Raw genomic sequence first — 16,622 nt, 5'->3', positions numbered from 1 at the left:
AATGAACCACACCAATTCATTTCTTTGGCAGACCTTTGTTTTAACACATTTGGAACCCTCCAGACATAAAAAAACTGCAGCACCCCAGCATCAGTCTGTGTTCAGTCTGCTACTCATAGTAAGAAACATAAAAAGTGTTTTTTAAAAATGATATGTCATTTAAAAATTATTTTTTGGTGGTCTTGGATCACTAAACGTAAAATTTTTCATATAAACAAGGAGCTGTGAAATCAAAGCGTCCAAAAACAGCTTTACAGAATCTTTCTGCATGAGAACAGCTGCGTTTTTTAGATTGACGTCGTCCATTTTAAATGAAGCTGCCTTTCGTTTTAATGGAGGACGTTTGGACCAGAGGCTACAGATTCCATCAGTCTAACAAGACGGCAGCAAAAGTTCAGGTTTTCCTTCATTATAGGTGCAGGAAAACAGAAAAAAGAACACAAGCAGCTCTTTGTCTGCGAACGCTCTTTGGCTCGCTTCCTTGTAGATGCATCAGTCTCTGAGGTGTTGCTATGGCAACAAGATGGAGACTGGGGGTGGAAGCTTTGATGCAAGGCTCTGAGGATTTCAGCCTGTGAATTCCAATGAAGTGTGTGTGTTTCTGCATGACGGCATTTTGTTCTGTGGATTGGAGACAGATTTAGACACATTGAGGGTTTGATGGATTTCAGGCTTGTAAGGTTATAAACCACAAACAAACCAGGAAAGCAATTAAAACACTGAAAATAGAAATGACAAAAACCTATATAAGAACATAAAGATTAAGAAGCAGAAAATTTGTCAGTACTCCATCTGAGAGGATTTCAGAGAGTAGAAGTGGGTCAACACCATCACGTTCATGCCTTCTTGTTTCTTGTGTGTAGCTGTCTGGAACTGAGAAGCCCCCTGCTGGAGAACCAGAGAACAGCAGCTCATCCTCAGCTCCAGTTGCTGGAGCAGATGCTGCAGATGGAGGCAGTAAGGTAAACACCGAATGATGTGCAGATAGAAGACAGTCACTCATTCATACATGATTGTTGCTGTATTACTGCCATAAGGACAGCATCCAAAACACATATACCATCTCTCTGAGATATCAAGAAAGATTAAGCCCCCCCCCCCAGAAAAAGGCTTTGCCCCGTCTCTTACCCCCCAATTTTTGAGTCAATATTAGTATCATTCTTGACAAAGATAAAGAAATCTTTAAGACAAGTTTCTTTGAGCATTGCAAAATTAAATGTAATTAAATTAAAGTAAAATGTTCTGCTGAAAAATGTTTGATTGACAGATTCTCCCAAGCTAGCTTTCAAGCGGTAGCGGTGTGGACTTCCAACAAGCTCACTCCGATTCACGAGAGTGGTTGCCATAGTAACAAGGACTCAAACCGATTTGGATCATTCACTGTCGTCATCTAGCTCCAACCTGGCGACATCCGCATATCAAAAATGTTTTGACTGTATTGAATCAATTGTGTTGTGAGCTGGAAGTAAACCATTTCCTACAGGTGGTGCCACACTCATTCAATCCAGTTATCCAGTTTTAGACTGGAAATAAAGTACAATATATATACAGTCAATACAATTAACCCAAGCCATTCAGTCTTCATTTCAACAACTAAATCTTAGAAAAAGACATTTATGACCAAACAAAGTCAAGTTTTGAATGGAAATGACACTATATCAGTTTCAGAGCTGCAAAATGTTCCAGCCACCCAAAATCTCCTCTCTGGGCCAATTCTGGCTTCTAAATGGTTTATATCCATAATATAGTGTCTTACAATTTATAAATAACTGTTGTACTCAGTGAAAAAGAAGAAAATATCATGAAACTTTTAAAGGTAGACAATATTTAGTTTAAGTTTCATTAATAGAGTTTCTGCCCTAGGTGGAGATGGTTTTCTGGCTGCTCTCCATGCTGGCAAACAGAGACAAGGAGGAAATGTCCCGGACCCTGCTGGCTCTTTCCAGCTCCCAGGACAGCTGCATCGCCATGAGAAAATCCGGCTGTGTACCTCTGCTTGTGCAGATTCTGCACGAAGCCCAGGACGGCGCTCCCACGGAGACGCCGGCCGGCTGCAACTCCAGGGGCTGCAGCCGTGAGGCCAAATCGAGAGCTAGCGCTGCCCTCCACAACATCATCTACTCCCAGCAGGACGAAGGCCAAGCCCGCCGAGAGATGCGGGTCCTCCACATGCTGGAGCAGATCCGGACCTACTGTGACAGTGGCTGGGACTGGATTGAGAGCCACGCCTCTACACCATCACAAGGAGGAACCAAAATAACAGGTGAATTAAGCTCTCCTCAATCCCCACATCCTCACAGAATCAAATATATTAAAGGTTATGTTATGTCTGAAAAGGAGAAAAGCTAAATAATACCTGAAACTGGTATTATGATGTTTATATGTGGTAGAGAAAGGACAGTATGCACACTTTTTATAGATTTAAGAACATCTAAATCAGATCAAACTTAATAAAACAAAGAGACACGCAAACAAATAAAAAATAAGGAGCAGGCTGAGGTGTCAAGCTAAGTTCACACTGTCCTCTGCAACCTACGTTTAAGCAGTCACCTTCAATGAAAACAATGTGCATTTTTAAGACCGTGTTCCGGCTTTTTGCACAAAACGTGTGGCTAAATTCATGGAAAAGGCAGCAGTTAAAAAATGTATCGTGGTGGACAAAAGTAATAACTTGTGCATCAAGTCTTGTATATCAGAATAGAGTTGTAAAAGAAAAACCCTGGAGCAAGATTCAAGAGATTAGCATCACTTCAATATTTTACACCAAGCCTCTTCCAATTTTCCTTTAAGGCCGAAGAGGCTTTACAGTCACAGTCTCATTCACCCATGCACACACTCTGCTGACAAATACAGGAATCAAGCCTGCGATCTACCAATCAGCGGTCAACTGCCATGCTTCTGCACCACGGCCTGCCCCCAAAATGACACTAAAACTTGTATAAACTTTTTTATCCTCAAAAAGATTAAAAATACAGTGTCAACTTCTTTATTTGCATTTTTATTGCTTCAAATAAAAAAAATATGTAATAACAGTGTATTTTTTTATTTCTCTGACTTTATGTTTAATCAAAACTGTCTTCTCTAGTTCTAAACAAACATTTCGTTACCATTTTATTTTTATCCTCAACGACAATCTTTTAGTAGTTGAGATTACAATCTTAAATAAGAAAACCTTCTTGCACCAGAATTAAACTATTTTCAGAACCAAAACTTAGTTATTCCCTCTGCTTTGCCACTATTCTGCTGTGCAGATATTCCAGAACCTGTGGATCCCCAGATCTGCCAGGCCATGTGTGCCATCATGAAGCTGTCCTTCGAGGAGGAATATCGTCGAGCCATGAATGAATTGGGTATGTCAGGCCATGCACTACACATCTAAAAATCAAGTACAGAAAACTATTTGCAGATCTTTTTCTGAAGAGTTTTGATCATTTGACTAATTTAAAAAATGAGGAATCTCTTTCTAGGTGGTTTGCAAGTGGTGGCAGATCTGATCCACCTTGACAACGACATGTACGGCATGTTGAATGACCCCATCAACATGGCGCTCCGCAGATATGCGGGCATGGCTCTGACCAATCTCACCTTTGGTGATGTCGTCAACAAGGTGCACTTCATTTTCAGCCTTAGTAAAAAATTTCTTTAATTTTTAAAAAAAAAAGTCTCTTTTTAAACATGCTGACTGATCATCTTGAAGACAAAGATTGAAAATTCCATATTCCATAAGTTCAAAATGTTTGATTGACAGATACTCCCAAGCTAGCTTTCAAATTGTAGGGGTGGGGACGACCAAAAACCTCACTCCTGAATGGCGAGAGCGGTTGACATAAAAACAAGGGCTCAGACCAACTCGGACAGATTCAGTTCAAATAAGTTCGGTGGTGACATGTACTGTAGGTTATGTCCAAATTTCTTCACTACTGACTACTTAGAGCAATAAAAAAAGTGTTCACCATTTTGCTGGGGTGTCCAAAACTTACAATTCCAAAATCCAGCACTGTAGAAATTTCCCAGAAGACTCTGTGGAAAAAACTAGTGTTAATTGATGCTCACTAGACAAATATTTACCTAATTGCACTGTGTTTAACAATTTGTCATTTGAAAACTTGTTTTTTTTTATAAATCATCCAGGTTTCCATCGTCAGAAAACAGTGGATTCGTAAATAGTCTTTGTAAAATATTAATATTTGTTAGGCTTTTACTTTGGTGAATGGGTGACATCATAATTGGCATTAAAAAAAAAAGTAGTGAGAATGCGTTGCATTACATTGAAATCCAGAGCACTAGATCGTCCTGTTCAATATAGTTATTTAGGAGTTGGGGAGTAGTGAGGGAATCTGGACAGAGCCTTAATGTGTGTTTAATGTGGGCCTAAACTCTTAAACTATCATGTTCCTCGTTGTTCTGCAGGCCACCCTGTGTTCTATAAAGAGCTGCCTTCAGGCTCTGGTTGCTCAGCTGGGTTCTGATAGCGAGGAACTACATCAGGTTGTCTCTAGCATCCTAAGGAATCTGTCCTGGAGGGCCGACATCAGCAGCAAGAAAGTCTTGCGGGACATTGGCTGTGTGTCTGCACTCATGACCTGTTCTCTCCAAGCAACCAAGGTGATGACAACATAATGATCAACAGCAAAGATGATCTTTTTAGCTAGCTCTCACATACCTTGGAACTACAACTAAAATGCAGACATTTGAATATTACCAATGAGATTTCAGCTGTAAATTAAAACCATACTTTAGGTGTGTATAAATGCTTTTTTTTGTTCCTCAGGAGTCGACACTGAAGAGTCTTCTAAGCGCTCTGTGGAATCTGTCAGCTCACAGCATCGACAACAAAGTGGCCATCTGTTCGGTCAATGGGGCTCTGGGCTTCCTGGTTAGCACCCTGTCATATCGATGTCAAACTAACTCACTAGCCATCATCGAAAGTGGTGGAGGGATCCTCCGAAATGTGTCAAGTTTGATTGCCACACGGGAAGACTACAGGTGTGTTTGTAAATCCAAAAGACAAACTTCCATCCTGTTTAACCAGGTTTTTGTCATATTTCTAAATCTGACAACACATAATTCTTTTCTGTGGACAAATTCTCTGAGTTCTTATTAAAAATAAGCATATTTTTAAAGTCAGACCTTAAAGTGAATTTTTTATCTCAGATGTGGAGTGAAGTCTTGTGCTCCAATCAAACTAAATGTGATTCGTGATTGGTTGACCTAACACGTCTTCTTAGCCAACCAACAGTCTTTTCAAATAGTTTTTCAATCAGACTATTGATAATCAAAATTTCTCCTAATTTCTGTCATAATTGGTAAGTCATCTTAAAATCCCATCAGTTGTCACACACCTAGGTTTGAAAGAAAGAAATTTAGATCCGAACGAGTCTGATCAGGGCAGAGTATTCCGAACGCCGTGTTTACATGACACATTTTTCTTCCCATCAGGCATTCTTTCCGATTACTTTTGTCCATGTAAACACAGCTAGTAAGTGTCAAACAGGGAGACATTGGGTGACATTTTTAGAGACTTTGGCATGACTCAGCCTGGATTTGAACTCACAGATTTCCAGAATCAGGACAAGCACACTTCCACAAGGCCACGAAGCTGACCTTTTATTGACTTTCATTGACCTGTACAGCTTAACACAGCTTAATATGTCACACTGGAAATTAAGTGCATTTCAATTTGTAACACATATCAGACAATTTGAAAAGAAAAGTAATTGAAGAAAATAATTGGATGTTTAAGAAAATTCAATTTTAAGAAAAAATAACTAATACAAGCAACACTATTTCAACCAAAGGTTCAAACTAATAATTACATTAATTAAATTGTCTTTCTTTTGTTACAGGCAAGTCCTAAGAGACCACAACTGTCTCCAGACACTGTTGCAGCATCTGCGCTCTCACAGTCTGACCATAGTAAGCAATGCCTGTGGTACTCTCTGGAACCTTTCTGCCAGAAGTCCAAAAGACCAAGAGCTGCTGTGGGATTTGGGGGCAGTTGGCATGCTGCGAAACCTTATTCACTCAAAGCACAAGATGATAGCCATGGGCAGCGCTGCAGCTCTACGAAACCTTCTCACCAATCGGCCACTGAAGTACAAGGACACCGCAGTTGTGTCTCCTGGCTCCTGTATGCCCTCGCTCTACATGAGAAAGCAAAAGGCTTTAGAAGCGGAGTTGGATGCCAAACACCTGGCAGAGACATTTAACACCCTTGAGAAACAGAGTCCCAAGCACCTTACCCTTAACAAGCCACTGCGGCACATTGAGAGTCTTGCAAAGGATTATGCGTCTGATTCCGGTTGCTTTGATGATGACGAAGCCCCAAATATCTCTAGCAGTCTGGATACCGGTAGTTTTTCCATGCTGTCTATGTTTCTTTCTAATTCTAATGTCTTGCAAAACCAGTCTCGTAAGAGAGACATTGAACCTGAGCGAGACATTGATGTCCCTCAGATGACTGAGACAAGACTTGTATCTTCCGATGATGTAGTCTCTGCAGCAGCAGAGAAACTAGCAAAGAAAATTACCACCACAGTTGCCAAAATTGATCGGTTGGTGGAGGACATAACTATGCACACATCCTCTGAAGACAGTTTGAGCCTCAGTTCTGAGGACCATCTTGCAGACTGGCCTTATGCGATGGATGAATTGAATGAAGCTCGTGCAAACTCATGTTCGCCTTGCCATCTTTCTGACATAAGTAGTTTGGTTCACAGAGAACGTCTCAGTAGAGCTCATGCTCTCTTACGCCTCAAAACAGCACACACAAGTGTGTCAACAGACAGCCTGAACAGTGGCAGCACTAGTGATGGCTACTGTGGCAGTAAAGACCAAATGCTTGCTGCACCAAGAGCTGAGTTGATAAAACAAAGACCCACTCAACTTGACCTCAAGGTGGGTCATCAAGAATACCTTAATGTGGGTCCATCTGTCCAGAATGAAACCAAACAGGACATTCCAGAAAGAGATTATGTAGACAATAAGGATTTGAGAAATGTAGAGCTCAGCAACACCGAAACTGAAAAGAACCAAGAACCATCGGTACAAACACCTGTCAGTGCATCCACTAAAATGTCCTCTGATGTTAGCATGACATCGATCAAGCTGTCTCCTTCTTACCAACAGGTCCCACTCATTCAAAGTGTGACCAAATTTGGTGTTGCAAAAACTGCTATCAATGTGCAGGCTGCTCAAGCCATGAGGAGGCAAGCATGGGTACCCACTGCAATGACGGGGGGTAGTATTACAAAGTTTTCCCCTTTGACTTCTGCGAAAAGTCCAACCATTGGCACAATGGAGACAGTTCAGAAATACTCTGTGGAGAATACTCCAATCTGTTTCTCTCGCTGTAGCTCACTGTCGTCTCTGTCTTCTGGTGAAGGAGCATTGGATGAGCAAAGTGAAAATGAACTGGAGAGTGACTCTTCGTTAGAGATAATCGAAGTGGAGGATGGAGAAGTGGTGAAGAGAGAGCAGGAAGATGAAACATTAGAGGATCTAAGTGACAGCCAGCTGCTGATGACTGATTCCAAAACCTTGCCCAGCAAAGACACAGATCCCATTGAGATCTACTGCGCAGCTAAAAAAGAAAAGGTGTTCCTAAGGGGGGCCTCTCCAGCAGTGCTTGAAGACAGATCTCCATCTAGCTCCTCTGAGAACTACATCCATGAAACCCCTCTTGTATTAAGTCGCTGTAGCTCCGTTAGTTCATTGGGTAGCTTTGAGTCTCCCTCTATTGCCAGTTCAATCCAAAGCGATCCGTGCAGTGAAATGATTGACGGAACAATAAGCCCTAGTGATCTTCCTGATAGTCCAGGACAAACAATGCCTCCTAGTCGGAGCAAAACTCCTTGCTGTGTTGAGTCAAATGGAACTGAGGCACAGGGCACAGGCATAGCAGGGCAATGGGAAAGCAGTCTGCGAAAGTTCATGGAGATAACAGACTCCAAAGAGAGATTCAACCTTCCACCTGATCTTGACACTATGATCTACTTCACAGTAGAAAAGCCTATCGAGAATTTTTCTTGCGCTTCCAGCTTAAGTGCTCTGCCCCTTCACGAACACTACATACAAAAAGATGTTGAGCTGAAATTAACACCTTTGCTGCAACAAAATGATACAAATCTTGCACATCCTGATGAGGATGAGCAAGGATTTGACAATGGAGAGCGAAACAGTGAAGGAAACTCGGATGACGATATAGAAATCTTAAAAGAGTGCATCAATTCAGCAATGCCCTCTAAGTTTAGAAAAATAAGGCCTTCGCTGATGACCACTGTTCCTCCGCATATACTCAATTCCCAGATCCGAAAGCCGATACATCTCCCTGTTTATATGATGCTTCCGAATGGTAAAACTCAGATGTATCCTGGGAGAAGAATTGTCATACCACAAAAGGACCAAAAATGTGATGATTCGTCCTATACTGATTCTGCAGAGGGTACAGCAGTATACTTTTCCAGCACAACTTCACTAAGTGATGAAACACTTCAGTATCCCATGAGAGAACGAGGGGCTAAAGACTGCACAGCCAAGGGTCTGAGCAAGCAGGATCTGACGGACAATGAGGCAAAAAGAATTGAAGACTTGAGGATCTTCTCGCACTTTCACAAACCCAACAGGGTGAACCACTCACCTGAGAAACAAATGAGTCGGAGAAGCAAACATGTGATTTCCACTCAAAAAATACTAATGCAAAGCAAAGAAGTGGCCGACAGAGTGGCAAGCCAAAAACATCGCGAGCAGTCTCCTATTCAGCAAAAGAGACGACAAGGTCAAGTTCCTATCAGAAAATGTGACCTACCAAACATAAAGCAAAATGGAGCAAGTAGCCCAAATGCAACATCACAAAAAGGGAAAACGATATTTCGACAGATGACAAATTCTTCAGAGGATAGCAACAGTTTCTTTGATGATGAAGAGGTCGTAAAACGAACCAGCAGAAAACAAAGTAGGGAAGCAAGTAGAAATACACTCTCTCGGAGCATGACAAATATAGGCAGGACAGATAATCCCTTAGGAAATCCCAGAGGGTTTCAGAGGATAAAACAAAATCTGATGAGGGATGAATTGCCAGCATGTTACTCACTCAGCTCCTCTCTAAGCTCACTCAGTGATGCTGAATTTGATAATCAAAAATCGAAAGCACAGCAAATAATGTACAAGAACAGACACAACAAAACACTGAACACAACACAACAATCAAAGCCTATGACCATTCTCCATCAATGTGAGGAACAAAGCTCCCCAAGCTCTGTCAGCATGGACTCCGAAGATGACCTTCTTCAGAAATGTATAACCTCTGCCATGCCAAAGCAGAGAAGGAAGGTGGTTTCCAGGAAGAAGAAGGGAGAAAATACTCAAAAACAGAGGGCCTTTGATGGATGGGACTTGGATGAAGATATGGACAGTGACGAAATGGCATGGGATAATGATTCTGACCTCAACAGTGTTGAATGGAGAGCCATTCAGGAAGGTGCTAACTGTGTCGTGACTGGGTTACAGGCATCAAAGTCTCAAGAGCAATCCTCAGAAGAGACTGAGTCTGTTTTATCGTTCATGTCAACGTCTAGCTTCACACCAAAAGAACGAAAGTTTGCTAAGGATAAAAACGCAAATAAACCTCTGGATTTTGCACCGCGCAAGCCAGTTCCAAACCTACCAGTGGTTCTTAGAGGCAGGACGGTGATCTATACACCAAAAAAAGAGACAGCGCCATCACAAAGACCTCCTCCACGAAAAGTGTCTACAAAGACAGATGCTCCAAAGAACCCAAATCTTGCTCAGCATAGATCTAAGAGCCTTCACAGACTAGGCCATCCCCAAGACACTGAGCTGTCTCTTCCAAAGAGGAGCTACACTCCACCTCCAAGGATACCAAAAAGCTCATCCTCTGGGTCTGGGTCATCACAGAGTTCCACGCCATCTAAGCAGTCGCAGAAGAAAATAACATCACCAACTCAGACTAATAAAGCCATTGAGAAAAAGAGTACAACATCACCTAGTGGTTCATCAGTAAGTAGTCCCCCTGAAAGAAAGGGGCGCTCTCCTGTAGTTAACAAAAATGAGAAATCTCCACCACCAAAAACACAGAAGTCACCTGTTCGAATTCCTTTCATGCACACTTCAACCAAACAACCCAGACCACTGTCACCATTGGTGACTAACCATACAGTAAATAGGCAAATTAGTCAGGTCAATGGTAAAAGGATGGCACCGGTAAATAAATTTGACCTAGTTAGGATGACCTCTGTCCATTCAAATGGTAGTGAGTCTGACCGCAGTGGATTCTTGAGACAACTGACTTTCATAAAGGAATCAAAAACTGCGCTAAGGCGGGACAGCTGTCCTCGCAACATGCCAGGATCACAGAATGGGTCGCCTCGTAGAGCAGTTCCTGGAGCTCCAGCCGTCTTCCTTTGCTCGTCACGCTGCCAGGAACTCAAGGCCACAGTGCAAGCCCCAAAAAGAGTGCAAGTAAAAGATCCTCCACAAACATGGCAAGATCAGAAGCCTACTCAAGGCCTTCAGAAGCAGACTTCTACGCTGTCAAGAGCAACATCTAGTGAAAGGGATCTAACAAAGCGGGCAGCCAGGAGAACTAGCTCTGAAAGTCCCTGTAGGATGGCAGAGAGAAATGGGCCTGCCAGAACATCTGGAGGGAAAAAGCAACAAGACAAAGATACATTTAAACGCCATGCCTCATCTCCAAGTATAAACATACTCAGTCGAGTGACCAGCCGTTCTTCTTTGCGCTCATCTTCATCGGATTCCAGTGGAAGAGCAAAGAGCGAAGATGACACAAAGAAGAAAGGGCAGAGATCCATGTCCCGACTTAAGGATCGAGCCACTTGGAAAAGAATTAGAGATGAAGATGTACCCCAGGTCTTGAAAAGTTCTTTGCCAGCAAATGCATTACCTCTGGTGCCTTCTCCTGATGGGGAAAAGCCAAAACCTAAAGGACTCCCAGGAAAATTGCCAACGATTCTACTTGCATCTCGCAAGACGAGTGACGCAATTGTTCAGACGGAAGATCTTTCCAATAAGACCCACTCGAGCACATCTCCGACGGCAGAAACAGTGCCAGGGATGGCAGAAGAAGTAACAAAAATGGCTCTCCTCAGAAAGATTAACACCACTTCTGGGAGTACTCTTCAGGACACAGAGTCTGATGGCTCGCATAGGAGTCACAATACCACAGGAATGGCAGAAAGCCATAATGGTGGAGTTGTCACTTTCCGCCAAGGATCCCCAAGCAAGGCCGCTCGAGTTACACCATTTAACTACATCCCCAGCCCTATTTTTGGCTGCCTCCAAGATCCACAAAGTCAAGCAGCTACAATATGTGAGAAGCCTGAGGTTAAAAAAGAAATGTAGGTCAATTATGGGATTACAAGTTGACACACGAATGACTCCTGAACTCAGATGGACACAATGACCACTTAGTCTTTTACCTCGGGTATTGCCCCTTTCCCTATTAATTTATTGTATTCAAATTGCCCTCTCTGAACAATGGAAGAGAGCTTCCATCTCCAATTCATACCAAGTTGGATATATGCATTTTATTTGAATCAGACAAGAACAGCATCCCAAAAACTGTTTGAGATGCACTGTAGAAAAGACACAAAAAGACATTTCACCCAAAAAGTGCATCTTTTTATACTTGTTTTGTATTAGTTGAATAACCATCGCCTGGTAGAAAAAGTGGTAAAAAAAACACAAAGTAGCAGGTAGGTTTCTTTCTTTTAGCACGAGTTCTCATCACCCTTCTTTACAGAAAAACTGTTTTATGCAAACTTTTGAAGAACTTGATTGGATCCCCCCAAAAAACAGTGGAAACTGTGGCAACAAACTTTATTTTAGTATACAAATTTACAATTCCAATAAGCCTGTTTTTTATATTAAACACATCCAAATGTTGAGTCCTAACTTCAGCAGTTTGATACGGTTTTACAAACATTGTGAGAATTTGAGGATACATGTGTTCCTACAAAAGGTGTTGATGTTTTACTGTCTTGTTACCAAAAGTTAAGTCTAAACTAATTGGGTGGATTGCTAATTTTAGTCCTACATCCAATTATGTGTCAAAAGCGTTGGTAAGGTTTGGGCATTGGTATGTATTTGTTGATAATACCAGGGCAGTTATGAAAAACAAAAAACGAATTATTTCTTCACACATCTGTTAGGACACCAATCCACCCAAAAAGTTTTTTTTGTAAAGTGGGTTTGCACCAAATCATATTACACAATAGTGGTCGGCCTATCGGTTTGAAAGATAAAAAGGGATTTCTCATGTAGAAATTGACTACCAGTAATTGCTTTTCCATTAACATGCAATGCTATCTTGCAATGGAAGTCAAGTTTTTGGAGCCTGGGGATTTTCTGGTGTTAGCATTGTCCACGGGAGACCTAGCATGACACATGCTGCAAGCTCTTACTCACAAAAAAGGTTTTTGGATGCAAAATGAATGTGGTGTCATAATGTGTTTCAGTTTACTTAAAGTGCTCTACAATGGTGGCTCCTAGACTAAGCAGCTGCTAGCTTCTCATTAAAATCTCCCCTTGATTATCCAAACCCAGTGTCTGCACTGCTTTGACTTATGACACTAGTAAAAAGTGTTTTGTTAAAGCCAACTTGAAAAGAAATATCCTATAAAAACACTAAATTTGGCAATTTTAGTAAATAAATACCCTAGCACAGTATTTTAGGGTAGTGGAATTTCATTATATAACCATATTAGTGCAAAAAACCTTTTATTAAAAAAAAGCTTTTAGTTTATATTGCTAGTAAAATCCAAATAACATGTTATGTTTACATAAAATAAATAATGTAAAATTTTATTCACATAGCCCAAACTACCATGAGAGAAAGTATTACGGCAAGCAATGTGAATCTAAAACAAGACAGTAAATCAACACCTTTTTTTTTGACATTTTTGAACTATAAAGCTTCGGATCCCTTAACCTTCAGCATTTTGTGTGTCTCAATCAGTACTGTAAATATCATGCAGGTAAACAGAAGCTTCCTGGTGTGTTACCCCCTGAAAGCATGCTAATATACTCACTGACGGTACACACAACTAAACTCCCATAAACCCTGCGGGGGTCACGGATATTGTTCAGTGGAAATATATCTTCTTAAGACCTTTATTCTTGTGCTGCAAAGACCTGTAAACAAACTGTTATAGATGAACAATGCAACAAATGCCTCTGTTTATGCTTTGACCATATTGTTTGTGTTTGCTGCTAGATTCAGGTACCGTTTACTGTTGAGTTTGTCAAAATGTTCTTAGCAATTAATGGGTTTCGGGTGGACAGATATGCATAACGACAGGAAATATCTTAAAGCTGTGCATTTCATTTGTTATTGAAAGTTGGACTTTTTGTGCTATATTTTGGAATGTCCCCTGAAAACAAACCCCTGGTGATTCTGATGCTTTAGTTTGGCACATTGAGGGTATAAGAGAACTAAACCGAGTAACCCCCTCCAACTTCCCGTTGCAAATAGGAACTCCAAGAAGCCAAATCCCAGACTTCTATCCTAATTTTTTAACGATATTTTTTCTGTAGTGAAAAATTATTAAAATTATAAACTGGCCAATCAGGTGCCTCAATAAAAATATTTGGTGTCAAGTCGAACGTTCGAAACATCTGATTGACAGATTATTCCAAGCTAGATTTCAAGTGGTAGGGGTGTGGACTTCCAACCTGCTCACTGGTTGCCATAGAAATGTCGACTCAGCACAATTCAGACCAATCAATGCTTGGTGACATTGTCCAATTCCAAGACGGTAACGTCCGTATAACGCCAAAAACAGCGACCAAATTGACTTCATTTTGTTGGAGGCGGAAACGAGTCATCTTCTATGGATGACATCACACTCACTGGATCCAGTTCTCCTATACAGTCAATAGTTTGGTAACAAATCTATTTCCTTTCACTGATTATTTCTACAAATGTATACCTGTTAACATGTTTAGAAATTCCATTTCCCCCTCGATACACAGTAGCACATACCCTAACCTGACTGGCTTACTTGCATACATATGGTCTGCACTGTTTGACAACTTTCTAAAAGTACTTCCTAAAGTACTTCCTTAACAACTTTTTAGAAGCAAATTCCATTCTTGGTATTCTGTCTTGCAGGAATGTTTAAAAGTTTTGAACAACAAAAATGAGTTTTTAAAGTTTCCTCAAACTTGGATTAAACCCTTCCCTATAAAGTTTGCATGAATCAGAAAGTGCAAGGTATAAGACTAAATCGTGGCGGATTTGAGACTAAATGAAGAATCTCTTGCTCAACCTGTCTGGGAAAAATTTCGACAGGAGTTTGAATCTTAGTCATGAGATTTCAAGAAATTAATCTTTTATTCCCCCCAGAATTTGCATCTGTAACCAGTCATCAGTCTGGTGAAATGCAATCAAGACTTTATTCTTTTTGCTTTAGCAGCACGTCTAAAGACTCTATTTGACCTAACCTTCTAAACATGTCATCAGTTAAGCAGAATTAACAACTGGGATTATATTTAACCCAAAATGGAATGTCAATGCATAGGAACGGCAAGTCTTAAGAGGTTAAAAAATGTAAATGTTTTTATTCCACTACACTTGTTTATTATCATTATGGCAGTAAAGATGATTCCACAATGCTACTTAGTAGCAATCCAATTGTCAGGCTGATATATACAAAAAACTCAGCAGGTAAAAACTTCTTCCAAAACATGAATCTTCCATTTTGTCTGTTCTATAAATCAGATAAAAAGCTAATAGACTATTGCTATATGTTGCTAGCAGCAGTGAAGGCAAACGGCTAAAAACAGAAGCTTTCTAGTTAACTTTAACCTACAAACCTGCCAGCACACACGGGTTTAAATTAGGTGTAGCGTTCACCTGTTTTACAAACATTTTTACAGCTTGTATTTAGTTGCACCTTAGATCCGTGTCACACAGCCACTACATACCTTTTGAACATTTCCCACATCTGTTAGTCGATGTGCACAGGTTTTCGTTAGGGTTTCCAGCCAATGAGTGTTTATGTGAATTAAATTTTGAACTGTTCAATTGGCTGAGAATTAAGCAGCTCATGCGTACTTTACATAGTTTAGACGCAATCATCCTGTAAATCTTAACGCAATAGTGCACGATTTTTGCATGACTGCATTCGTACATTTGTGGCTTTCCAAGACCGTTCAACGAATGTCCATGTGTGTGTGTAACAAACTTTTTACACATGTGGCATTGATGTAAATGTTTATATCAGGTATACGGCGCACATAAAACGTTAAAATTATGTAATTAACGCACAAATCACTATTCAATTTATGAATGCACACACACACAGCACAATAATCCCACACAGTTCCTACACAACACTGTATTGTGCGGCTTTTACGTTGATTTATGTGTTCTTTGCGTGGTTTATTTGTACTTCTTCCGTGGTTCATTCGTAATACATCTGTGAAAATTTCACGTATAGACCAAAACTTTTCTGACTTATATTCATGTATGACCAATTTTTATCCCTGCAATATGTGCAAAATGTAGGTAGTGGCTGTGTGACACCGCCTTTATATTCAGGCCGGCTTCCAAACGAATAAAACAGTTTTTTTGTTTAATATCTTATGTCCTTTTTGTTAAAGAGAATGAAGGGATGGAGAAAAAAATTGATTAAAATCGGGGGGAAACAGATTTTATTTCTTGGCCATATCGCCCAGCCCTGGTGTGGCGTGGTTCCAACTTCACAAATGAAACACTGTACAACATGTTAATATCTGCTTTACTGTGTGACTTTGAAAGTAGGGCTAGGTTGGGAAGATCAACAAGACGACTAATATTCTCAACTGTATACTATCGGGACATTATCTATTCAGGGGCTGAATAGTTTTCTTGAAGCAACTTGTGGATAAAAAACAAGTCGCTCCTGAATGCATCCGTTTCTAGTCCAACTGTTCTTAGAATCTGACAGTGATGTGCTGCTAAATTCTGTCTTTAAATAAACAAACATTGAAGCATTTCCTATTTAAAGAGGCTGATTTCTCAGACAGTTGTTTGCTTCAAGACAAGTGTGTTACAAATATCTACACTATGAAGGAGACCAGAAGGTAATTGGCATTTTATTGAATACATAAAATCTCTTGTGATCACTTTAAACATTAGATATTTTACATAATGTCTAAAACATCCGTCTGAGCTGTTTCTTCCTCAGCAGATGCAGTAAAATGACTGTAAATGGACAAACGTGAGTAAAAGCAACACTTTAGCAGCTTGAACTTGTCATGACAAATAGATTAACAAACGTCTGCAGCTCTTCACCGCCGCTGTTAACTGCCTCGTTCAAGACAGGACGGGATCAAAGTTTGTAGCCGAGTCAAATTCCCACCTGTAAGTGTACCAGGCCACATTGGTCACTCATTTGAAAAAGACAGGTTGTGTCATTATAAATGCCATCATCTAATAAAAGTGGTGTTTTCTTAAAACCATTGTGTTGGGCTTTTATTTTATCAAACACCCAGGTTACTTTTTTTTTTACACCATTTCTTCTCCAACCCAAACAACTATAAGGTTCTAGAAGGCTTCTGTAAAGGTGTTTCCATGAAAACACAGATTGTTCTACAAAATG

General features: G+C 40.5%; 1 protein-coding gene across 2 annotated transcripts in view; it reads left to right on the top strand.

Moving 5' to 3' along the window:
* apc2 (APC2, WNT signaling pathway regulator) overlaps positions 1–16,479 on the top strand; it is a 43,499-nt gene extending 27,020 nt beyond the window's left edge. For both annotated transcript variants that reach the window (XM_023954406.1, XM_011474282.3), the window contains exons 8-14: positions 864–962; positions 1,864–2,263; positions 3,252–3,350; positions 3,468–3,607; positions 4,411–4,605; positions 4,772–4,986; positions 5,847–16,479. In XM_023954406.1, the coding sequence (XP_023810174.1) occupies positions 864–962; positions 1,864–2,263; positions 3,252–3,350; positions 3,468–3,607; positions 4,411–4,605; positions 4,772–4,986; positions 5,847–11,379 (6,681 nt within the window). In that variant the 3' untranslated portion in view covers positions 11,380–16,479. The remainder of the gene's footprint in view (positions 1–863; positions 963–1,863; positions 2,264–3,251; positions 3,351–3,467; positions 3,608–4,410; positions 4,606–4,771; positions 4,987–5,846) is intronic.
* The last annotated feature ends 143 nt before the right edge of the window (positions 16,480–16,622 follow it).

The sequence above is a fragment of the Oryzias latipes genome, chromosome 4 (assembly GCF_002234675.1).
Source record: "Oryzias latipes chromosome 4, ASM223467v1".
In the NCBI taxonomy this organism is placed as follows: domain Eukaryota; kingdom Metazoa; phylum Chordata; class Actinopteri; order Beloniformes; family Adrianichthyidae; genus Oryzias; species Oryzias latipes.
Note: the sequence above shows the minus strand (reverse complement) of the source record. Positions and strands in the feature narration are given on the sequence as shown.